The 24,708-nt window shown below is 34.6% G+C and overlaps 1 protein-coding gene across 7 annotated transcripts in view; it reads left to right on the plus strand.

The window, feature by feature from the left end:
* Positions 1–23,963, plus strand: part of PHTF2 (putative homeodomain transcription factor 2) — a 160,002-nt gene extending 136,039 nt beyond the window's left edge. For all 7 annotated transcript variants that reach the window (XM_050782751.1, XM_050782755.1, XM_050782754.1 and 4 more), the window contains 8 exons: positions 5,189–5,317; positions 7,164–7,436; positions 7,664–7,795; positions 9,811–9,897; positions 16,252–16,407; positions 18,172–18,267; positions 20,518–20,643; positions 21,595–23,963. In XM_050782751.1, the coding sequence (XP_050638708.1) occupies positions 5,189–5,317; positions 7,164–7,436; positions 7,664–7,795; positions 9,811–9,897; positions 16,252–16,407; positions 18,172–18,267; positions 20,518–20,643; positions 21,595–21,615 (1,020 nt within the window). In that variant the 3' untranslated portion in view covers positions 21,616–23,963. The remainder of the gene's footprint in view (positions 1–5,188; positions 5,318–7,163; positions 7,437–7,663; positions 7,796–9,810; positions 9,898–16,251; positions 16,408–18,171; positions 18,268–20,517; positions 20,644–21,594) is intronic.
* Positions 23,964–24,708: the final 745 nt, after the last annotated feature.

A 24,708-nucleotide genomic window follows, 5' to 3' on the forward strand; every position in this document is an offset into this window, starting at 1 on the left:
ATACAGCAGTGAAATGGAATGAACTCGGCTGCATAGATCAACATGAGTAAGTCTTTTTGAATATAATTTTGAATGAAAAAGGCAAGCTGCCATTACTTTAAATAACCCTGTCTCTACTAAAAATACAAAAATTAGCCGGGCATAGTGGCAGGCACCTGTAATCCCAGCTACTCTGGAGGCTGAGGCATGAGAATCACTTGAACCTGGGAGGCAGGGGTTGCAGTGAGTTGAGATCGTGCCGTCGCACTCCATCCTGAATGATGGAGCGAGATTCTGTCTCAAAAATAAAATATAAAAAGGATGGCTATGAATGTTTAGAAAAAACCAAGTGGTAATTAGAAGGGAAATTGAGCTGAGTGTTTTGGTGTTTACTCCCTAATATATGAGATATTTGAAAACATTGATATACACAGGGGAAAACCAGTAGGGAAGAATCAAAGAGGTACAGGAGAAAATGTTGACTGGTGGAATGACGTTTCTTAGGATTCTGGAGGGGAATCATAATCAGGAAGCTTAGCATTTGACAGGAAGAGGAAAACATTCTCTGCTGAGATAGGATAAGGATGAGTGCATGCAGCAAGCAAGATGGTAAGAGAGTTATTGCCTGATGATCTCTTTTCTGTGAAGTGCAAGAGTCCAAGGGATCTACTGGCAATAAGGGAGATGATACAAGAGGAGGCTTTTGGATGGTGGTGAAGGCTTTAAGTTAACATTTGTGGAGAATGGAGGAAGGAGACAGAGAGAGAGGGAGAAAGGGCGGGGGCGGGGTGGGGGATGGGGAGAGAGAGAGTGTGTGTGTGTGTGTATTCAAGCCAATGAACACATCAAAACAATCATACTACCTTGCCACATTGTTGAGGGTCCAGCTGGAATCTGAAACCATGAATTTGTAGTTGCCTATTCTACACAGCTATGTGATGTTTTCTGGAATGTAGTTGTCACTATATCTGACATTTAATAAGCATTTACTTATGCCACACACTGTGCAAAGTAATCTAGCTGCAGTATCTCATGTATTTAACCTTCACAACCTTTGGTAATGTAGTTTATTTTCATTTTACATTGCTCAGAGTTGAGTAATGTGCCCAAAGTCACACGGAGTAAGTGCTCAATAAATAGTTGCTATTCAAGGGACAGGAGAGGGGATGATTGAAATGGTGGATCTGGTAGGAGTCTAATCATTAGATTGTTAAATCGAGAAGGCAATGAAATCAGGAAGGGACTGATACATTTACGGATAGGTGTGTTCAAGGGAACAAGTGTTTTAGAATTGAAGGTTTGAGAGACCAGTTAAGATGGGAAGTTGTAGTAGATTCCTTTCAGAAGTAGAGCAGTTCGTATGGTGACAAGGTCTAGGGTGTGGCTATGGGAGTAGTTTAGAGTCCTTGGTATTGAAGAAATGAAAAAACAGTGAACAATCCGTGAAAGCATAGGGTGTTGAATGAATCATCTGCGTATTCATCTAAGTCACTGAGACTAACAACTGGAGTTAAGACTGAGGGAAATGCCTGTGAGCTATTTTCCCAGAGATAACTAAGCAGCATAAAAGCAGGGACCGTGTGTTTTTTTGCTCAGTGTTGTATCACACAGTGTGAGGTACACAGTAGGTATTTAATAAATATTGAATGCCTGAAACAAAATTAAATTTTTTCAAAACATGCCAATTCCAGTGCTTTCTTAAATGATATTAATTGTTTTATGATGTCTATGCAGAGTAAATTGCTCCTAAGTCTGTCACATAAAATTTGTTAATGCTCTACTCTGTATATCTAATTATAGTGTCTTAGGCTTATATTGTTTTTGCTTTTAGATTAAAGACTTGATCTTACTCAGATTTTTAATTCTCAGGTTTCAAAAAATAAGCTCATGCTTTTAGATTTACTAGTAGCTAAGTAATGGAAATTAGCTCCCTTTACTAAAAAGCTACTAGTTTTTTTCTTGTTTAACCAGTCTGTGCTAGGTTTGGAAGACCTTTTTCTGCCTACTATACAGATAGAAAAATCCCTTCTCATGAAAAAACACTGAGCATTTGAATTAGTATATTCTAATCAGAATATTCCCAAATGTGTATCTTTGTTTTATTTTGTTTGTAAATAGTAATTGAAACATTTCCACAGGAGAAAATTTTTCTCCTCTAGTCCTTCTCTATAGCTGAATATATACTAAAATATAAAGCTATATTCAGCTGAAATTCAGTTTTTAGTAAGTGTAAAGCTTAAATGGCTGCATTCCCACAGTTGGAAACAACGAGTATGTGGTTGTCATGGTGAATTTATTTGAAATAAAACATGCCACCATTTAAGCATTAAGGTTTTCAGGTAGTTTTGAATGAACAAGGAGCAAAGCAGTTGAGATTTTAAATAAGGATAAAGTATAGTCATTTTAAAAGTTCTACATTTTTGGATCTGTGATGCTGTCTCCAAAGGAAAAAAAAATTTTTAAGTTCTAAATTTTAGTTTGAAAACATATATAGCGGCTGGGCACAGTGACTCACGCCTGTAATCCCAGCTTCGGAGGCTGAGACGGGTGGATTACTTGAGGTCAGGAGTTCGAGACTAGCCTGGCCAACATGGTGAAACCTTGTCTCTTATTAAAAATACAAAAATTAGTCAGGCATGGTGGTGGGCACAGTGGCGGGCACCTGTAATCCCAGCTGCTCAGGAGGCTGAGGCACGAGCACTGCTTGAACCCGGGAGGTGAAGGTTTCAGTGAGCCAAGAACTGCACGCCAGCCTGGGCGGTAGAGTGCGACACAGTCTCAAAAAAAAAAAAGAAAATATATTTAGAGTAACCTATGTGATAAAATTATGGAAATTATTTGCTCTGATGTTTTCCCTGAATCTTTTAAAATAAAAGTATTTCATGTGATGCTATTCTCCACACTGCAGACATGATTCAACAAGACTGTTTTTCAATGTACATTTCACACCCACACACACATAGAGAGAGACAGAGAGAGAAAGAGAGAAATATAGCAGTCTTTTCAATTTATTTTTTCAAGTTTCCACACACAACATTGAACATGTAATTAACTCTTTTAAAATTCACCAGTTTCTAGTTGTTGTCTTCTCTTTTGCCTTTAGGCTTTCTAGAAATATTGTAATATCAGATGCTGGATAGAGTAATTGGCAAGGTAGCTAGATGTAAAAGGAGTGCTTTTGGAAGGACGATGAGAATGTCCTGATTTCCTATTTCTGTCTCTAGATGGGCTTTCTTGGTATTGATATATTCCTTTCTTCATGTAATTAGGAAGACATTAATTCACTATTCCAGACTGAGAGTTTAAAAAAGTCTGTAAATCAGTGGTTGAAATCTGTTGGCTCTCAAGCTTCTTTCCTTCTAGCTTCTTGCATTTCTTGTTTCTGGCTTTTTGGTTCCATGACGCTTAACAATTATAGAATTTCTAGAGAAAGTTTGATATATATTTTGGTACAGATTATTTCTTTCCCAAAACAGAATATTTTGTTTGGAGATAAATGAGGAAATAACATTTGAGAAATTAAGTTGGTAGTTAATAACTAGTGTCTTAGCACTCTTCAGGACCTCAAGTAGTGAAATGTATATCACGAAAGTTAAAGTATATTAAAATCCCTTATCTCTGGAAAAGATAAAAATTTTCCACCTCTGTTTTTTTACATTATTGAATTATTATTATTCAACTTTAGTTGAAATTAATCAATGCAACTTTAGTCCCCCAGAGGAAAGTGTTAAAAGTTTACAAGAAACTGTTTTTTTACCATATTTTAATCACATTTTTGTCCTCTAAAGAATAAATGTACCTAGAGTAGATTCTTCTGTTCATTGTTAGAAGTTATATTTAACGAAATATTTTATAAAATTTGAGGTTGCTACGAATGCCAAAACTATCGTTTTTTAAAAATGTGGGAAGTGGCCAGGCACTGTGGCTCACTCCTGTAATCCCAGCGCTTTGAGAAGCTGAGGTGGGCAGAGCACGAGGTCAGGAGTTCGAGACCAACCTGGTCAGCATGGTGAAACCCCATCTCTACAAAAATTAAAAAATTAGCCGGGCGTGGTGGTAGGCGCCTATAGTCCCAGCTATAGCAGAGGCAGGAGAATCAGTTGAACCCGGAAGGCGGAGGTTGCTGTGAGCTGAGATCACGTCATTGCACTCCAGCCTGGGTAACAGAGCAAGACTCCATCTCAAAAAACAAAATGTAGGAAGTATATGAGTCCTTAAAAATATGCTAGAAATACTGCAATATAAACAAGCAAACTGATCTCTATCTGGGTTTAATCTTTTAGTGTTACTTCTCTTGAAGTCTGATTATATAAAGGTTTAGTGTTTCATTAATCTTGTTGCCATCATTAACTGTTCTGCTTTGGGGCTGGGCGCAGTGGTTCACACCTGTAATCCCAGCACTTTGGGAGGTAGAGGCCAGTGGATCACCTGAGGTCAGGAGTTAGAGACCAGCCTGGCCAACGTGGTGAAACCCCGTCTCTACTAAAAATAAAAAACTTAGCCAGGTGTGGTGGCACATGCCTGTAGCCCAAGCTACTCAGGAGGCTGACTGCTTCAGTTTGTAATATTTGCTCTATCTGAAAAAAACAAAGACTGGTCCTTTGGAGAAATGCTGGATTAAAATATCAGAAAAGTAACTAAATCAGATATTAAACATTAAGTATATAAGGAAGATTCTTTTTCGGGATAAGACTGTAGCACTATATAGTCTTTCAAAGAGATTCAAATCTCGGCTGTCATATTCTTTTTTAATGAATGATCATAAGTTGAACAATGATTACTATGAACAAGTTGATATCCATTTGTCTTTTAGCATTAGTATATTGCAACTATGTAGACTGATTGACAACTAAATACTTTTGCTGACATGTTTTAGTATATTTTTGAACATATGTTGACTAATACTTGTTACAGAAAGTTCTGAACTTGTACAGTTTTATAACCGTGTAACTTCTTATGATATCTGTTCAGTGTATATGCTAACTAATTTTAAGATAGAATTTTAGTGTTTTAGAGTTGTGTGTATAAATATATTAGCTATGCACAGATCTACATATCTCATTTATAAAACATGATAAATGTATTCACCAATTTTTATTTTTAGTGTCATTAAAATTGTATGTGTATATAGAGATATATATACAACTTTATATACAAACATTTTATTTGTTAAATGTGATCAATATATTTACTTTTTTTTTTTTTATAGAGTCATTTGCCCTGGCTCCATAGTTCCCACCCAGGATTAGAAAAAATAAGTGCTATAGTATGGGAAGGTAATGATTGTAAGAAAGCAGACATGTCTGTACTTGAAATCAGTGGAATGATAATGAACAGAGTGAGTTTTTAAATTTTATTCTTGTAGTTCAAGGGTAAGACTTAGTGATTATCTGTATATAAGATAATTACTGGAATGTTATACTAGTAATCTACTGACCTCATTTCTTCACCCTGAAAAAAGAGTTATATGTGTGTATTTGTTTCTGACTGTGATTTAAACAGTGATTTGTCACCAAACCACTCTCATCTTCTAGTGTTTTCACTTATCTGACCTAGAACAGATGATACAATCTATAATTTTTCTCTTTTATGTTATTCATTCTTTTGAAATTCAGGAGCTTGTAGATATATACAGGTGTTAATAAAGACTTTTCTTTGGTCTAGAGATTGTTGTTACAAAAACTTTAAAAATAAAATAATTAAAAAGGCGTATGTTTCTGTATCATTCTTACTGGTTCGTTTGTTTAATAGGACTTAAAACTTGAAGAAATCAAACTAGTAAATTTGCATTCATACTTTCTTGCCTGCTTAAATATATAGAAGTAACTCAGGTAGTGGTAAAAGTCTTGAGTAGTTCAAAGAAATCTGATCCAAATACTGTGGATTTAAATTTTATTTTCTATTATTTCTTTTTTCAGATAATTGCTGATTTTTAAAATATGTTGATTTCTCTGGACTTGTTTTTAACTTGCAATTTCTAAATTTCTTTAGTGCATTATTATGCTAGAACTCTTCTCCACACTTTATGTAAGACAGGAATTAAAGTAACTGGGTCTAGAAATTGATAAAACTCCCAATATCATACTGAGATATTGCTCATACATATCTCAGCATGAGCAATTAAAAGCAGTTGACTGGGAAGTCTCTGGAATCTTGGATCTAGTTTGTACTCTGTAACTTAATTACCTGTGAATTGGCAGATCACTTAATTTACAATAGTCTCATTTATCTAATGTATAATATAAAAAGTTGGCTACATGATAGTTAAGATCCCTTTTAGTTCTGCCAGTCTAGCATATTGGAAACTCTTATATTGTCCCATTATCTAATTTCCTTTTTTTTATTATTTTTAATTCCTTCATCTTTTTCCCTTCTGTTTAATTTCTTCTTCCTTCTATCATCTCTCTTCTAAAATGCTTCTAGAGTTTAAGGAGACACTTATTTATATATTGGACTATTCAAAGAGAAACATAAGTGGCTGGGCATGTTGGCTCATGCCTGTAATCTCAACACTTTGGGAGCTAGAGGAGGGATTATTGCTTGAGCCCAGTAATTAAAGACCAGCCTGAGCAAAATAGTGAAACCCTGTCTCTACATCTCTACAAAACCCAAAAAATTAGCTGGGGCCTGTGGTGTATACCTGTAGTCCCAGCTACTACGAATGCTGAGTTGGGGGGATCACTTGAGCCCATGATTGCGCCACTGCACTCCAGCCTGGGCAACACAGTGAGACCCTGTCTCTGGAAAAAAAAAAAAAAAAAAGAAAAAACCCTAAGGTACGAATGTATGAAATAAGTGTAATGCTGAGTTTTTTTCTTTAATGAACTGAATTTAAGTGAATATGAGATCTCATTCTCTTTAATATTACAGTATTTGTGAATATTTCTAACTTGAAATAATGAAATACATACATTTTTTTTTCAAGATCTAGATAAGACAGTCAGTCCTTTCGCCATCTACTTAGTGAATTAGAGATCTGATAATGAATTGTTTTTAAGATCTGAAGAATTAATGACATTTTATGTGTAGTAGGCTCTCAAACTTGAATGGGATTCAAATTACTTATATTAAAATGAATATGTTTTAACAAATTATTTCATATTGCTATAAATAATTTTACTGTAGATGACATTTATGGTATAATTTTATTTTTCTTTTCTCTCTCTTCCCCTGGCTTCCTCAAGGTGAACAGCCATATACCAGGAATAGGATACCAGATTTTTGGAAATGCAATCTCTCTCATACTGGGTTTAACTCCATTTGTTTTCCGACTCTCTCAAGCTACAGACTTGGAACAACTCACAGCACATTCTGCTTCAGAACTTTATGTGATTGCATTTGGTTCTAATGAAGATGTCATAGTTCTTTCTATGGTTATAATAAGTTTTGTGGTTCGCGTGTCTCTTGTGTGGATTTTCTTCTTTTTGCTCTGTGTAGCAGAAAGAACTTATAAACAGGTAGGTATAATGTAGACTTCTGAATAAGAATATTTTATCATTTTCATAATATTAAAAGTATTCCTGAAATACTTTATTATTTCATTATGTCATTTTTACCTAATTATTTTTCTATTTTGCTTTTATAGTACCTAACCAAATAAAATCTTAACAATTCATATTTTGTTGATTTTTGTTTTCCTGTGGTAATCTACTTGAAAATTAATCCTCATCTTAATCTTTTTTAGCGATTACTTTTTGCAAAACTCTTTGGACATTTAACATCTGCAAGGAGGGCTCGAAAATCTGAGGTTCCTCATTTCCGGTTGAAGAAAGTACAGAATATAAAAATGTGGCTATCTCTCCGTTCCTATCTTAAGGTAGAATGGGAGTGATAAAAGTAGTTTTAACATGCTGGCCCTTTCTGATAGTTCCAGTTTCTTTATCAATATATATTTCTCTCTAGATGTATAGTAACCAGCTTTTACTCATTCAAAAGCTGAATTAGGGATTTTGTTTCTACTTGCCTGGTTGTCACAAGCCAGCAGAGGGAGCCCATTACTTAAAAAAGAATTTTTAAAAAAACTAACCAATGAGTTTCCTCACAGAAGGGACCTATTACTATTTTAAAATATTAGTTTGCAATTCAGTGTCATTCTTTTCATGTCATTGTTTTCCTTTAAACTTTTAAATAATTGTCCCAGTTGTGGAAGTATGATGTAAAAACTCTGGAGGGAAGAGGGAAACATCTAAATTGGTTTTAGGAAAACGCTTTTTTTCCTGAGGATTGCTTATTGCATTAAGTAACAGTAGAATGTCATTATATATGGAGTAATCATGCAAGTTCAATGATATTTATTCACAGCACTGTCTATATCTTGGTAAAGTTGACCTAAAGACCAATTATCCTCTGACATACCTAGATGTTTAATGCTTTATATTTTGAAATAATAATGAAAGAAGTAAAAAAAAAGTTTGCCCTATTTATCTACTCTTATATTTAAAAAATTAATTGTTCTGTTTATTAATTTAACTTATTAAATTTAGTCCACTTAGTGTCACTGCTGCAAATTGGCATGGATATTTTTTTCCTATGACATATCTGTTGTATGGAGGGATGAATCTGATCTTTGTTGCTTGAATTCATCCAAAATTTCCCCCATTATCAACCCTAAGCAGGTGTTACATTCTTTTGTACATTGATTATTTTATTCAGTAAACACTTATTTATGTTAACCGTGTGCCATTCACTGTTGATGAGATGAAAGCCCCTACCGTCATACCTAAGCTTATACTTCAGTGAGGGAAACATGAAAGCCCAGACCTAGGAATTATCCTTGTTTAATCTCTAGTATCCAATTTATCACCAATTCCTATCTTTTCTGCTCCCAAAATATATCTTGAATCCATTTGCTTCTCTTTGTTCCATTTCTACCACCCTCATTGAAACCATCAATCATCTTTTGCCTTGTGCTACTACAGTTACCTCTTACCTGGCATTCCAGCATTCACATTTCTTCCTTTCATTCCTTTCTTCAGTCTGCCACCAGTGATCTTTTAAAAATGTATATTTGGCCCTATATTCTTAAAACTTCTTGGAGGTTCTCCATTGCTCTTAAGATAAAGCACAAAATCTTAACAAGGTTTATAATGCCCTTTATGATCTAAGTTCTCCCTTATTCACCTGTCTTTTGTTTCATTTTGAAACACTCTCCTTCCTAGTCCACTACATTCCAGCCATGTCAGACTGCTTCGGTTCTTTACGTGAGCTGTGATCTGTCCTGCTTTATGTTCTTGCATATGCTCTTCCTTCTACCTAGAACACTGCTGTGTGCCGTCATGCCCCTGCCCCTCCCCCTTAATCTGGAGATCTTCCCAGGCCCACACTCCTAACTCTCAAATCTAAATGAAGTCTTCCTGCCAAGTATCTCGAAGCATCCTATGTCTTTCCCTTTTAGCATCACAATTTATCACATATATCTGTGATTATGAGCTTGATGTCTCACTCCCCTCCTAGTTCCTGTGAAGGTAGAGGGACCATGTGTTGTTCTCTGTTGTATTTCTAGCACCCAGCACAGTATCTAGTTCTAAGCAGATGCTTAAGAAATATTTATTGAATAAATGACTTATGTTTGACAAAATGAAGTATTTGAAAGTTATACCAATAATTTTATGCTATATAGATATAGATACCCTTTTAACTCTGTTGCAAATCCTCAGGAAATCATAACACTTTATCATTAAAATTTGCCTAACAAATTAGGTATATTCAACATTGTGGGCTATGATCAACTCATGGTGATGAGTCGACACCTTTATTGAAACCATGGAAATTATCTGCTAATTAGTAAATATATTTTAAAATGTTTCCTTTTCTCCCACCCACACCCTGCAGCGTCGAGGTCCTCAGCGTTCAGTTGATGTAATAGTTTCATCTGCTTTCTTATTGACTATCTCAGTTGTCTTTATCTGTTGTGCCCAGGTGAGTTAACTCGCTCCATGTAGAAATTAACCAGATATATAAATATTAACTTTCAGATTAATAAATAAATAATAATATAAGTAAGCCTAGTTAGAAAAGTAAGTTTTGAAGTTATCTTTTTGCAGTTTATTTTTTTGGTAGAATAAACAAGTGTATCTTATCTCTGTGCCATGAACAGTGAACATATATGCTCAAATGTCTGTTGAAAGAACACAGATTAATTTTTGCCTAGAATCCTTCTCATTATCTTTACTTCCCAGAAGAAACATATGAGTTATGAAATTGTCCCAGGAATGTCCGATTTATTCATGTTTACTACTCTTTTATTTCTTATATCTGAATAGTTACTGTTACTTAACTGCTGCATACTCTGAAAAAGAATTTTTAGTGACCCAGATTACTTAGGGAGTACAAAAGTATCTCAGGATATGCACTGCTATAATGCAGGGGAACATGTCCTCAGGGTCTCCTGAGGGTTGTGTCATGGGCCATGTAATATTAAAAAACAAGTTTAAAAGTATTAAAATTTTAAAAACAAAAATAATAAAACATATGCAAACTTCCATTCCAAGTAGTATGATGTACTAGCTTATCTGAAAATTCTTCTACTTTAAAACATCAAACAGGCTGGGCACAGTGGTTCACACCTGTAATCCCAGCACTGGGAGGCCAAGGAGTGCGGATCACCTGAGGTCAGGAGTTTGAGACTAGCCCGACCAACATGGTGAACCCTCATCTCTGTTAAAAATACAAAAGTTAGCCAGGCATGGTGGTAGGCGCCTGTAATCCCAGCTATTCAGGAGGCTGAGGCATGAGAATCGCTTGAACACGGAAGGTGGAGATTGCATCACTGCACTCCAGCCTGGGGGATAGAGCGAGACTCTGTCTCCAAAAACAAACAAACAAAAAAAACATCAAACAATGCTGGGGGAAACCCTCAGCTTTTGAATGTACATATTGTGTATATATGTCTAAGTTCCTAAGATAATAAAGGGCCAAAAATGAAGACAAAATTGAAAACCAGAGCATTTAAGAATAAGCATTAATGCTATGGCAGCGTGAGAATAAGAGAATGAGGTACACTGCCAGTCTTAGTATTGTATCCCAGAGACTTGAAATTTTATGCCCACGTAGGACAGGAGATGAGGCCTTGACCTGTAATACCTCCCTACTCACACCATGAAGTCAAACCCTCCAAGATCTACAGCCTCCGTGAAAAGTTGGATAAGAAAAACAGTCTGCTCACCAGCACTAGAAGACAAGAAGGAAGCTTATCTGACTCTGGATGACAAGGATGGGGGAAAAGTCTCTTCTAAGAATATATAACTCTGCCCTTACTACAGGTTTAGGGTTCAAATTGACATTATACATCTTGTCCTGTAACCCTCATGTCAAGAAGTTAATATAAAAAGTGGTCCTAGGCCCCTGGATACCTGACAGAAGCAAAACCAAGGCTGTTTGGGGGCATGCGACTTCAGCCTAGACCTCATGGGATCCACAGATAAAGCTCCTTCTGATATCAAAACATAGGAAGAAACAGTGTAACATGAAGGAGTCAACAGATAAACCAATAGCAGGATTAGGTCTCCAGCTATTTCAGTTTGATCAGGTGGAAACTAAATTTGTTTATAGTGATGAAAGACATAGATAACACTGTGAAAAGAGAACAGATAAGTTTGAAAAAGAACTTCAGAGAAATGAAAAATACAGTTAATGACTTTTGACTTTTGTTTTTTGCTTTTCACTGCGGGAACAAAGTCATTGACTTTTAAAACACAATGAACAGAATAAATAGCAAATTAAAGACAGCTAAAGACATAGTGAACTGGGAAATGAAAGAAATGACTAAGATACAGGACAGAGATAAAGAGACAGAAAATGTCAAGTGGATATTGAGACTTCGTGGGAGATCCAACATATGTCTAATAAGAATTCCAGGAGGAGGCTGGGTGTGGTGGCCCACACCTGTAATCCTAGCATTTTGGGAGGCCAAGGCAGGCAGAACACTTGAGGTCAGGAGTTCACGACCAGTCTGGCCAGTATGATGAAACCTCTCTCTAGTGAAAATACGAAATTAATCGGGCATTGTGGCTCACGCCTGTAATCCCAGCACTGGGGAAGCTGAGGCAGGAGAATCACTTGAACTGGGGAGGCAGAAGTTGCAGTGAGCCGAGGTTGCGCCACTGTACTTCAGCCTGGGCAACAGAGCGAGACTGTCTCAAAAAAAATAAATAAATAAAAAAGAATTCCAGGAAGAAAGAATGCTGAAAAACAACATTTGGAGAGAGAATGGCTAAGAATTTTTCTGAGTTGATGACTTTTTTTTCAGGCACAAGGATGTTTATAAAACTTTCCCATGTATTAGGCAATAAAGTAAAAACTAATCCAAATGTCTGATACTATACAGACCACAATATCTAGCTGTCATATAGTCAAAGTAGAAAAGAGTGATAGCAACAAAAAAAAATCTTATATATTTGGAGATTTTAAAACATACAAATAATACATTCTTTGAAAGAAAAAGCACACTATTAAACTGTAAACAATTTAATACTGGCACAATTGAGAATTTTTTAAAGATACTAGTATGAAGTGCTTTATATCATTAAAGTTGAAGGCATAAGTGGACAATTTTATAGAAATACATAATCTATTAAAATGGACTCAAAAAGTAATTGAAAACCTGAAGAGATTTGTAGCTGTAAGTAGTTTAAAATTTTAGTAGTTTAAAATATGCCACCAACAAAAATCCCGTATGGTTTTACTGATGAATTTTGTCAAATATTTAAATAGATAATCCTAAACTTACACAAAAGATCTAGTCAATAGACAAAGGGGATATTCTTCAGCTCCTTTTATGAGGCTAGTATAACCTTGATGCCAGTACCAGAGAGCTAGTATGAAAGTGGGAAACTGAGCTGGTTTCATTTATTAGATAAAAAATTCTTCAACAGAATACTAAGAAGATGAAGCCAGAATATGAATTACAATAAATAGGCCATGACTAGTATGAAAATGGGAAACTGAGCTGGTTTCATTTATTAGATACAAAATTCTTCAACAAAATACTAAGAAGATGAAGCCAGAATGTGAATTACAATAAATAGGCCATGACTAAGATTGTCCCTGGAATGCAGATTTCAACTTTAGAAAATCCATTAATGCAATTCAAGCTGATTAAAGGCAGAAAATAGGCAATCATATCAATAGATGCAGAAAACAATTTGTAAATTTTCAGTGGACATTCATGATACAAGGACTAGGAAGTATTGTCCTTAATCCGATAAAGTATATCTTTTAAAATTTGGAGTAAGCATTATACATAATGATATCACCTTAAGAGTTATTTACTTTAAAATTGGGAATAAGACAAAGTTACTTGCTTTACCACTTCTAGTCAGCATTTGATGGAGGATATTAATCAGCAAAGATGGGGGAAAAAAGTGGTCTAAAGTTTGGGGAAAAAAATCGTAGACTATATGATTGCTTATATAGAATATCCAAGTGACTTTACAGACACATTATTTAAAATATATTTGTTATATCAAGATTAACAAAAATAGATGCAACAGCATTTTAAAAATTAATTTTGTTTCTATAAACCAGAGATCAGAAAACTTCCTCTGTAAAGGGCCAGATAAATATTTTAGACTTTTGCCTGACACCTGCAATCTCTGAAATATATTCTTTTTCTTCTAATTCCTCTTTCTCTTCTTCCTTTGAAATAATATAAAAATTACTTTTAGCTCTGGGGCCAGACAGAGGCCTAAAGCTAGATTTGGTCAATGGACCATAATTTGTTGACATCTGCTATATACAGAAATAGATAATTGAAAACTATAAATACTGGCCAGTCACAGTGACTCATGGTTATAATCTTAGCACTTTGGAAGGCCAAAGTGGATGGATCCCTTGAGCCCAGGAGTTCAAAACCAGCCTGGGCAACATAGTAAGACCTGGTCTCTTAAAAAAAAAAAAAAAATACAAAAATTAGCCAGATGTGGTGACACATGCCTGTGATCCCAGCTACTTGGGAAGCTGGGGCGAGAAGATCACCTGAGCCTGGGAGGTCAAGGCTGCAGTGAGCCATGATTGTGCCACTGTACTCCAGCCTGGAGTAACAGTGAGACCCTGTCTTTAAAAACAACAGCAAAACACATATGTCATTTCCAATAGCAACAACAACAACAACAAAAATTCACAAGAATAATTCTAACAAAAGATATGTAGGACCTTATGGAGAAATAGGATAAAACTTTATTGAAAATTATAAAAGAAGGTACACAATGAGGCTGAGCGCGGTGACTCATGCCTATAATCCCAGCACTTTGGGAGGCCTAGGTGGGCGGATCACCTGAGATCAGGAGTTCAAGACCAGCCTGGCCACCATGGCAAAACCCCACCTCTACTGAAAAAAATAGCCAGACGCGGTGGCGCATGCCTGTAATCCCAGCTACTTGGGAAGCTGAGGAGGCAGGAGAATCACTTGAACTTGGGAGGCGGAGGTTGCAGTGAGCCAAGATCACGCCACTGCACTCCATCCTGGGCAACAGAGTGACACTCAGTCTCAAAAAAAATTTAAAAAAGAAGGTATACAATGTTAGTCACAATGTTAATAGTTGGGAAGGTTCAATTTCATATTGATTCTCCTGGGGGAATTGTTGGAATCCCATGTAATTAAACAGAATGCTTTATTTTAAAAATAAGTAACTCATCAAGCTCCCTAAAACTCATCTGGAAGCACAGAAAGACAAGAGTAGTCCAGATAATTTTGAAGAACAAGTTGCTGTACCAGAAATACGAAGACTTATTTTATTTTTTCTTTTTGTTTTTCTTTTTTTAATTTCTCTTAGAACCTTCAGATGAGAGACTTATTTTAAAATTACAGAAAGACTATGATTTTTGCCCAGGTATAGAATGACCAGTGGGATGAAATAGAGTTGTACATAGCCATATACATGTAGAAACCTAATATATGATCAGATGGCATTGTATATCAATGCAGGAAGGCTTTACATAATGGAAATATGAAGTACAAATGGAGCAAAATGACTTCATGCCATACATAAAAATAAATTCTAGGTGGATTAAAGATCTAAATGTGAAAAACAAAATTTTTAATATGATCACAAATAAAAATTAAAATTTCGTGTCTTGCAAAGACACCATAAACAACAAACCAGAGTCTGGGAAAGACAGTGGCAAAATGACTTAAATAGCATTGTTAGTCACATTATAGACATAACTTCTACAAATCAATAGGAAAAACAGACAACATACTAGAAAAAATGTAGATGTAGAATATAAAAAGGTAACTCACAGAGGAGGAAATTCAGTTATCAATAAGCATATGAAACATACTCATCCTCCATAAAATCAGGAAGAGTAAAAATAAGGCAATGAGAGAACACTTCACACCCATTAGATTGGCAGATATTAGGAAGTTAGATAATAACAAGTATGAATGAAAATGATGGCAAAGGGAACTCTGATACACTGCTGAGAGTATAAATTGGGGCAACTATTTCAGAGACAAACTTACAATATCTAATAAAGTTGAAGATGTAATATCCAAGAACCCAGTGATTTGACTCCCAGATAACTTCTAGAGAAAGTTGCATGTGCATACAAGGAAACACATACAAGAATGTGTATTGCAGCATTGCTTGTAATAATGGAAATTGGCAACAAAATATTAATGATAGGGTTGACCAATAAGTTGTGGCTGATTGTTTTACTGGCCAATAAATCGTGGCTGATTTTTTTACTTTAACATAGGAGTTAGAATGAACAAATTTAGAGCTAAGTCTGTCATCCTGAATCAGCCTTGAAAACAAAATTCAGTGGAATAAAAAGTAAATTAAAGAATGATGTGGATAATGTGGTAACATATAAATTTTTTTTCTTTATTTTTCCCAACTCCCAAGTGCTTGGAAAATAAATTTTAAAATATACAAAAAATAATATAGTTTAAGGATGTATATATAGCTAAACAATAAAAACAATTATGGAAAAGATAAACATAAAATTCATTACTTCTGGGGTGGGAAGGGGAAGAAAAATGAGAATCAAGGAAAAGTTTAAGGTGATTTCAACTGAATCTAATATTTTTTAATCGGAAAGAGATGTTGCAAAATATTAAGATTTGACAAAACTGGGTAGAGGCCCCATGGATATTAATTACATTATACTCTATATTTTTGATGTGCTTAAAATATTTCATAATTAATGTAGACTGTTTCTAAAATGTAATACTAAATTTATGAACAATCTATGAATTAAATGTTTATTTCTTTTAAAAAGAAATTGTTTGAATCACATTGCTGCTTTATGTTACCTTTTTCATACTTTTAGCTACTTCATGTACACGAGATCTTCCTTGATTGTCACTACAATTGGGAACTGGTAATCTGGTGCATCTCATTAACACTTTTTCTGCTAAGATTTGTTACCCTTGGATCAGAAACAAGTAAAAAATATAGCAATACCTCAATATTACTTACTGAACAGGTGAGTGTGCATGCTGATTATGCTATAAATTAATGTCTATAAGTTAAAATGTTTTCATTTCCTTTACATTTTTCAAGAATGTGTTTTATTAAGGTCATTTGTGCTATAAAGCAAAACGTAAAATTTAATAGGACACAAGCCTTTCTTCAGTGTTCCTGCCTTGATTCATATTTCAAATCCAATCTCCTTTTTTAATGTCCCATTTTTATTTGACAAGAAGGAAGTACCACTTAATAAATTAATGTATTTTAAACTATGAATGGGACATGTTTGCTTTGCAGTGTAGCAGAGCCACATTTGAGTAAGTATCATTTTTACTCAGTAGAAAGAATAAAGCATAATTGGTTAATTTTATTTTGTATGAATTTGTTAAATATTTTCTTCTTTCCATTTTATAGGAATTTTGTAAAGAAACTTATTCCCATGAATATTTTAGTTGGGGATAGTTTGATTTTAAAGAATCAATAAACTTGTCAAATGAGCTCAAACGAAAGAGTAATCACAAAGATAAAGATCCCTAAGAAAGTATACTTGAGCCTGCCAGGCGTGGTGACACACCTGTAATCCTAGCACTTTGGGAGGCTAAGGCAGGCAGATTACCTGAGGTCAGGAGTTCAAGACCAGCCTGGCCAACAAGGTGAAACCCCAAGGTGAAAAAATACAAAAATTAGCCAGGTATGGTGGTGCGTGCCTGTAATCCCAGCTACTTGTTAGGCTAAGGCAGGAGAATCGTTTGAACCCCAGAGGTTGCAGTGAGCTGAGATTGTGCCACTGCACTCCAGCCTGGGCAACAGAGTGAGACTCCAACTCAAAAAAAATAGTATACTTGAGCCTTATGGAATTGGACAAAATCAACCACTTCCTCCAACTCACTCTGAGGCTAACGGTTTCTCATTTCTGCCCTTCTCTTCACCTTTCTTCCAGTGGCCTTTCTGTAGACTTGCTACCCTATAATTTTGGTTTACACACGGTTTTGGTTTGGTTTAGCATGAGTTCTGGCTTAGACTTTTACTGACTTTTCAGTTTATGTTCCTACAATATCTGATAGATACATCATGTTAGTCTTACCTAGTCAGTATATTGACTAGCTTTGGTTTGGGTGTACATTCCAGCCTAATCAGCGATGGCTGCCAGATTGTGGGTGAAGGTGAGATCTAATGGGATAAGCACAGTTGCCTAGCCTTGCTTCTTCCACTGGCTTGGGGTTAGAGCAGTTTTCAAAGAAAGGAACTGTGGACACCCCAGAATTGTCTATTATAGAGTAGATAATACAAATACACAAATATTATTTAGTGACTTTCAAATAAATCATAAAACAGCAAGGCATTGTGACTGTCTATAATCCCAACACTTTGGGAGGCTGAGATGGGAGGATCACTTGAATCCAGGAGTTCAAGACCAGCCTAGGCAACATAGCAAGACCCCATCTCTAGTAAAAAAGAAAGAATAAACCATTGATTTAGTTTATTATAATTATTATTTATTTTTTAGGTTGATTTGGCTGTGATACTAAAGTGTGTCACCTTTTAAATAATGCTATCCAGTCTTTTTTATTTTGGCTTTTGATTACATTTGAAAAGTGTTTGAGTAACGGTTATTATTTTCCTATTATAAAATAAGTATAGGAAATTTGGAATGTATAGTATAAAGAGTATTAAAATCACCTATAATCTCGATAACCAGATACTGGAATGAATATCTTTCAAGTCCTTTAAAAATGTGTATTTATTATAATTTTAAGCATTTCTATTCTTTTTATAAAAGATAAACCTCTACTTGAAAATGGAGAAAAAACCTAACAAAAAGGAGGAACTGACACTAGTGAATAATGTTTTAAAACTGGCTACTAAACTGCTAAAGGTAAGAATAGAATTGAAAATGGTTATAATGTCAAATATGCTGTTCTGACATAATTTTTGTTTTTTGTTTATAGATACTACTTTATATTTGATTTTCATGATTATCCAAGTTGTTTCCAAGTTATACTTGTGCACATACATACAATTTATATTTTACTTCTCATTGCAAAAGTGCTCAAACTAATCCAAATAATTTCTTTGGAAATTGTATATTAATACTTAATATTATGTTTAGAGTATTGTAGAGGTTGGCATCTTTGGAAATGTATGCCTCCTAGACCTTAAAATAGATTTCAGAAAAGAAAATTTGTTGTTAACTTGGGAAGGTTTTTACTTTGTGTTTCTCAGAGCAGTCTTCTGGTTGGCCTGAGTTAGCTTAAAAAGTAATAATACCTAATTTTCATAATAAATGTATGTCATAAACATTTAAGTTTTGGTAACAAAAGAATACAATTTTGATGTATTTTATCTCATAATAATTCTTTGGGGGTAATTTAATAAAACATTTTTTGTCACTGCTTACAATATTCATTATGTTTTTAGTTCTTAAAAGGAAAAAAGTTTTTAAAATTTCAGCTTCTATAACCAATTGAATATAATTGTTACAGTTATTTATATATTTTCAGAGAATGGTATGAAATTAGTTGTGTTTCAAAGTTACAGTTAATTCTTCAGTCAACTAAACGGTGTGCATTGGGTATAGACTCTGCACCACATAGTATTGAAGGGTTCAGAAGAAGTGGGTGGGGGGATAATAAAAAGCAATTACAGATGGCTTTTGTTTTCAAATCCCTTTAATTATCTTGAGGAAGATGGTGACATTTAAATAATGAAGAAGATAATAGAGGCAAATTCCATTTTTGACCAAAATGCTCAATGGGAAAAAATATCTTGAATTAATAGTTTTATGTTTGCTTGACACATGTATATTGTATCTTCAGAGTGTAGCCGCTGTGTAGTTGTATGTTTGCTTGACACATGCATATTGTATCTTCAGAGTGTAGCCGCTGTGTAGTTGTATGTTTGCTTGACACATGTATATTGGGTATCTTCAGAGTGTAGCCACTGTGTAGTCGTATGTTTGCTTGACACATGTATATTGGGTATCTTCAGAGTGTAGGCACTGTGTAGGAAGGAGCTACAAAGGTGAGACTTAATGAGCAGCCACAATCTCAGAGCAAAGCATAAAAATGACTAGAATAACAAAGCATAATAGTATGATTCTTTTTGATCATACATAGCCTCTAGTCAAACTACATAGATTTCTAGTCAGAAATCTGGGACTTACCGTAGATCGTACCTTCTTTCTCTCTTCTCTTTACAGCCAAGAAATTCTCAAGTCCACTGATTCAGTCTTTTTAATATCTTCCAATTCATCCCTTCTCTATTAGTACTGCCCTATGTGAGATCCTTGTCTCTCACTTAAGCTTTTGATACACTGAACTCCTTATAGATATTCTTGCTTCTGGTCTCATTGCTCCCTAGTCTTTCTTCTACATTGCTGGCCCAGTGATCTTTCTTCCTTGTACTTGGGCCCTAACAATGCTGAGCAACCTGTAGCCATTCAGATGTGTCATGTTCTCATGTGTCTTAGAATGTATACTCCCCACCATCCACAAAGTTTCAGGAGCACCTTCCTCTATGGCCCCATTATTTGCTTTTTATATGTACCTTTCAAATGGGACTTTCATATTTTAATTATTTGTTGCATGTCTACTAAATGTAAGGTCCTTCAGCTCAGGGACTGAATCTTAACTTCCCAGAGCCTAGCACAGGGCTTGGCATATAATAGAACTTTAAATGTTTGAATTAACCAATTAATCAATCCATGTATTTGAAAATGAATTGACTCAAAGAGGAGTTTTTACATGTTATAATCTTATCAGAAAATTTGGTCAATTTCTAATTCTTCTACCAAAAGGTATTGTTCTCTTTCAGTTTCTAGTCTAGTTCTTATATTAAAAAATGTTCTCTAGCCTCCTTATAATAGCTTAAGGGACAGAAATTGGAGTTACAAATTTAGTCACAGAGTTCTTTTAAAGGATGTTCCTTTTTTTGTTTAAAACCATTAAAACTATTATTAAAATTTACTTGTTTCAAGTTTAACCAAGTTTATCCTTTCTAAAAGCATCCATAGTTGGTAACTTTTTTGAAAGTGTTTTTTAAAAATTCTCATTGTATATTGTTCTGAATTAGCTTACGTAGTAATTCTTTTTGAATCTGGGACTGACTTTTTTTTCTCTTCTGCTAGGAATTGGACAGTCCTTTCAGATTATATGGGCTTACAATGAATCCGCTGCTTTATAACATCACCCAAGTGGTTATCCTGTCAGCTGTTTCTGGTGTTATCAGTGACTTGCTTGGATTTAATTTAAAGGTAAGAGGTTGCAAGTACTTTTTGTTTTTTAGTTTCCTGTTGCATTTTTGTAGCACCCATTTTACCCTCACATGCACAGTAATGCAGTCATTTTGGTAAGATTGCAATTAGTGAACATTTCACATTTAATTTCAAAGAATTATATATATTTATGTTTTATAATACTGACAGGAATTTCTAACTTGGAACAGTATTTATTGTAAATAGAAGTCTTATGTAGGATAAGTAGAAGTATTTATTTTTATTTTTTATTTTGAGATGGAGTCTTGCTCTGTCGCCCAGCCTGGTGTGCAGTTGCGCGACCTTGGCTCACTGCAACCTCTGCCTCCCGGGTTCAAGCAATTCTCCTGCCTCAGCCTCCCGAGTAGCTGGGACTACAGGTGTGCACCACCATGCCTGGCTGATTTTTGTATTTTTAGTAGAGACAGGGTTTTGCAATGTTAGCCAGACTGGTCTCTAACTCCTTACCTCAAGCGATATACCCACCTTGGCCTCCCAGAGTGCTGGGATTACAGGTGTGAGTCACCACGCCCAGCAAGAAGTATTTATTTTTACTAATAAAACTTTAATTTAGGTGATAAAAAAGAAAAAGAAAAGCCCTATTTCTGTTTTTGGCCAAAAGTTATATTATTTATTTATATAGCAATGCATACATCTTCCAATATATGCACAACTAACTGTTAGGAAGATGTAAGATAATCATATTAAACCAGTTCTGTATATACATATATATATATAGCCACTTCTCAAGAGAAAGCAATAGAAATCTGATTTTCACATTTTTGTTTGTGTTTAAGGTTAGTTCTTCTTAAAAGGATGAAAGAGTTAAAATATTAGAAACTGCACTTGTTTGTGAATGAAATTTGAATTTTAAAATGGTATTACTATATATAATTTAAGCTTTGATATTAAAACTGGCTTGTCACCACTTCTATTTTTTTTTTTTTTTAGCTATGGAAGATTAAATCATGACAATTCAAAGAAAAGAAGATGTAGCCTTTTTTCCAGAATAAGAGTACTGACTAAGCTGCCTGAAAGCTTGTCACTGATTCTTTGCTTCAGGAGTCTCAGCTGGGGAGTTGAAGTGTTTACATCAGACTGTCTTGTGCAATTCTTATATTTATTTTACTTGTTCACTTTTTTTTACATTTATTTTAGTCTTTATATTTTATTTTTAAGCATTGATGTACTTAGTTGTTGAAAGGGTGATGAAACTGATATCCAGATACTTGAGATCCTGGTAATTGGTCATAAATATTGGCAAAATAACAAATTGTGAAAATAGAAGCCATTGCTAAGCACTGTTTCTCCATCAATGCCGTGAACTTGCCTTACTTGAGGAAAAATTCTTTAACTTTGGAATATTGCATTGAACTCAGCTATACACATAAAACATTTTCTTCGGTAAATCAAGATCCAGTCAGGGTTTCTCTTGAATTATTTTGGAACAATGCCAGGATCCAAACTGATTAAGTTGCAGTTTAAGCACCCTTCAGTATTAATATATACGGTATTATATAACAGGTCAACAAGTGCTCTTTGATGATAAAACTTGTAATAGAGCAATAATTGTAAATGGTTACCATACTGTAAGATATTTTGATAAAAATTAACTAGTAATACTTGTATTTATTTGAAACACTGGGCTGTTTGCACAGCTCCAGCTGTGCATGCTCAAAATGTGCACTTTTTAAAATTGTTACTTTTAATGCGTATCTTTATATGGGATCTGTTATAGTGTACTAGGGCATGATATGGTATCCTTTTGAGTGAGGTATATACTCATCTCACAAGTGAAGTGCCTACTGATATTACTAAAGTACATTATGTTTACTCAAGTAAATAATTTTCTCCCCATGGTACACTCTAGTACAGGCTATTCATACCACACTCAAATGAACAACTTAAGAATAAGGCTAAAAACCAATAAAATATTTCTCTAATTGCTAGTTATAAAACTATATCCAAATTTTCAGAAAAGACAGCTTCAGCTTGCAAATTCTGTCCTCTAAACTTATCTGGTGCATTATCCCTACCCCACCCCCATTATATAAGGGCTATTTTAGATGCTTTTAACCTCCCCAACGAATAATTTGCCAAGTGTCCAATGAGAACTTATCATGTTGGTGTGTTAGGTAAATCGGGCGAATATGATAGTATCTTACATTGGGCCTTGATTTTAAGTTGTTATATTTGTACAATCGAGTATTTTAGGAATTACATGAAACATGAAATGGTTTTTGCAATTTTTTTTAAACTGGGCATCTGGTTTCTAAAAATTCATTTGAAACAATCTAGAATTTTCTTGGTGCAAAGTGTATCATGTGGAATATCCTCGTATTTTTACCATATTTTAAGAACTTTAAAATGATTAATTGTAAATAATTTGTTTGATTGGTGCAGTTATAATCCCCAAATCATAATCTTAAAATCAGGAATGTGTGGAGAACAGAGCCATGTCGTATCACTTTGCTCTTACCATTCCTTTTGATCAACCTCAATTCAGCCTCATTGTGTAGTATGTTTTTTCTTTCTATGAAAAACAACAGAAAGCATTTCATTTGATTTGCCTATGTTCAAATATGTTTAATAATGACCAAAGTGCATTCTGAGTTTTTTCAAGGAATGTATTACTGGAGCTTTAAGAACATACTTAGTTTCTCATGTGAAAACTTAGGCTTTGTCTGATGTTTTTTCTTCCTGTATTGTCTAATGTTGAGGTTGTTTTTAGGAATTATATTTTATAAACTTTTTCAAAATAAGGTACATACCTATACAGAACTTAACATTTTGCACAGAATATATCAAATATATTTTGAGAAAAAAAGTACGGCATGAGTTCTGTTAGGAATAAAAGATGAAACTATTGTATCTCACAAAAAAATCTTATTTCAGAATGGAAATATTTTTGAGAAAAGTAGCTGAGTATACTGGTTTAAGAAAATGCTTGTTTTAGATTGAGGTTAACTTAGAGTTGGGAGTTGATTTATTAAGTACAGTATACCTCTCAACAGTTTATTAATAATATGTTGAATTATGTCAGTGTGGGCAGCAGTAGAATACTAAAAGGAAAATGGCATTTTAAGCAATTTCAGAACATTAACTGAACTATTTTCGAAGCAGAAAAATTGACATTGCTGCCTTTAAGAATACCATGAATGTAAGAAGTTGAAAGAAATTGTAACATACCACATACTATAGAAAAGGCAGTTCAAAGATAGAATTGTGGCAGATGTTGTGTGTGAACTGTTGTTTCTTTGCCACATGTGTTGTATTTGAAAGTTTGACAGCAAGTTTAAAATAAAACATTCTATGACTGACAGTGTTTTTTTTTTTTTTTTCAATTTTCAGGTCATATACATTTCTATGATAATTTTGTGTTAACAAAATTTAGTTAGATTTGGGGGGAGTGAAAATAAATTTTTTATAGCTTTCCAACATTTTAGATTTTGTTATAATTCTTAGAACATGAAAAAATAATACATACACAGGCTTTTCATCACCAAAATGATATCACTAATGTTTGTTTGCTTGTTTGTTTTTGAATACAGCAAACTGGCTGTGGCCTGGAATATTAAAGCTCATTGTGAAAAGATAGTGTTTTTTTAATTTTTGTTTTTTGTTTGTTTGTTTGTTTGTTTTTGAGATGGAGTCTCGCACTGTCACCCAGGCTGGAGTGCAATGGCATGATCTCGGCTCACTGCAACCTCCGCCTCCCAGGTTCATGCCATTCTCCTGCCTCAGCCTCCCAAGTAGCTGGGATTACAGGCGCCCACCACCACATCCAGCTAATTTTTTGTATTTTTAGTAAAGACAGGGTTTCTCTATGTTGGCCAGACTGGTCTCAAACTCCTGATCTCATTATCCGCCCGCCTCGGCCTCCCAAAGTGCTGGGCTTATAGGCATGAGCCACCGCACCCAGCCGATAGTGGTGTTTTTAAACAAATGATTTTACCACATGAATTCAGCATGAGAGATTATGATCAACAGAGGATGGCTAAACATTCTAGTATTTCTGTTATCTGATTGGTCCAAGTGTTCACTGGGATTAAATTAATCTAGGAC

The sequence above is a fragment of the Macaca thibetana genome, chromosome 3, assembly GCF_024542745.1.
Source record: "Macaca thibetana thibetana isolate TM-01 chromosome 3, ASM2454274v1, whole genome shotgun sequence".
NCBI lineage: Eukaryota > Metazoa > Chordata > Mammalia > Primates > Cercopithecidae > Macaca > Macaca thibetana.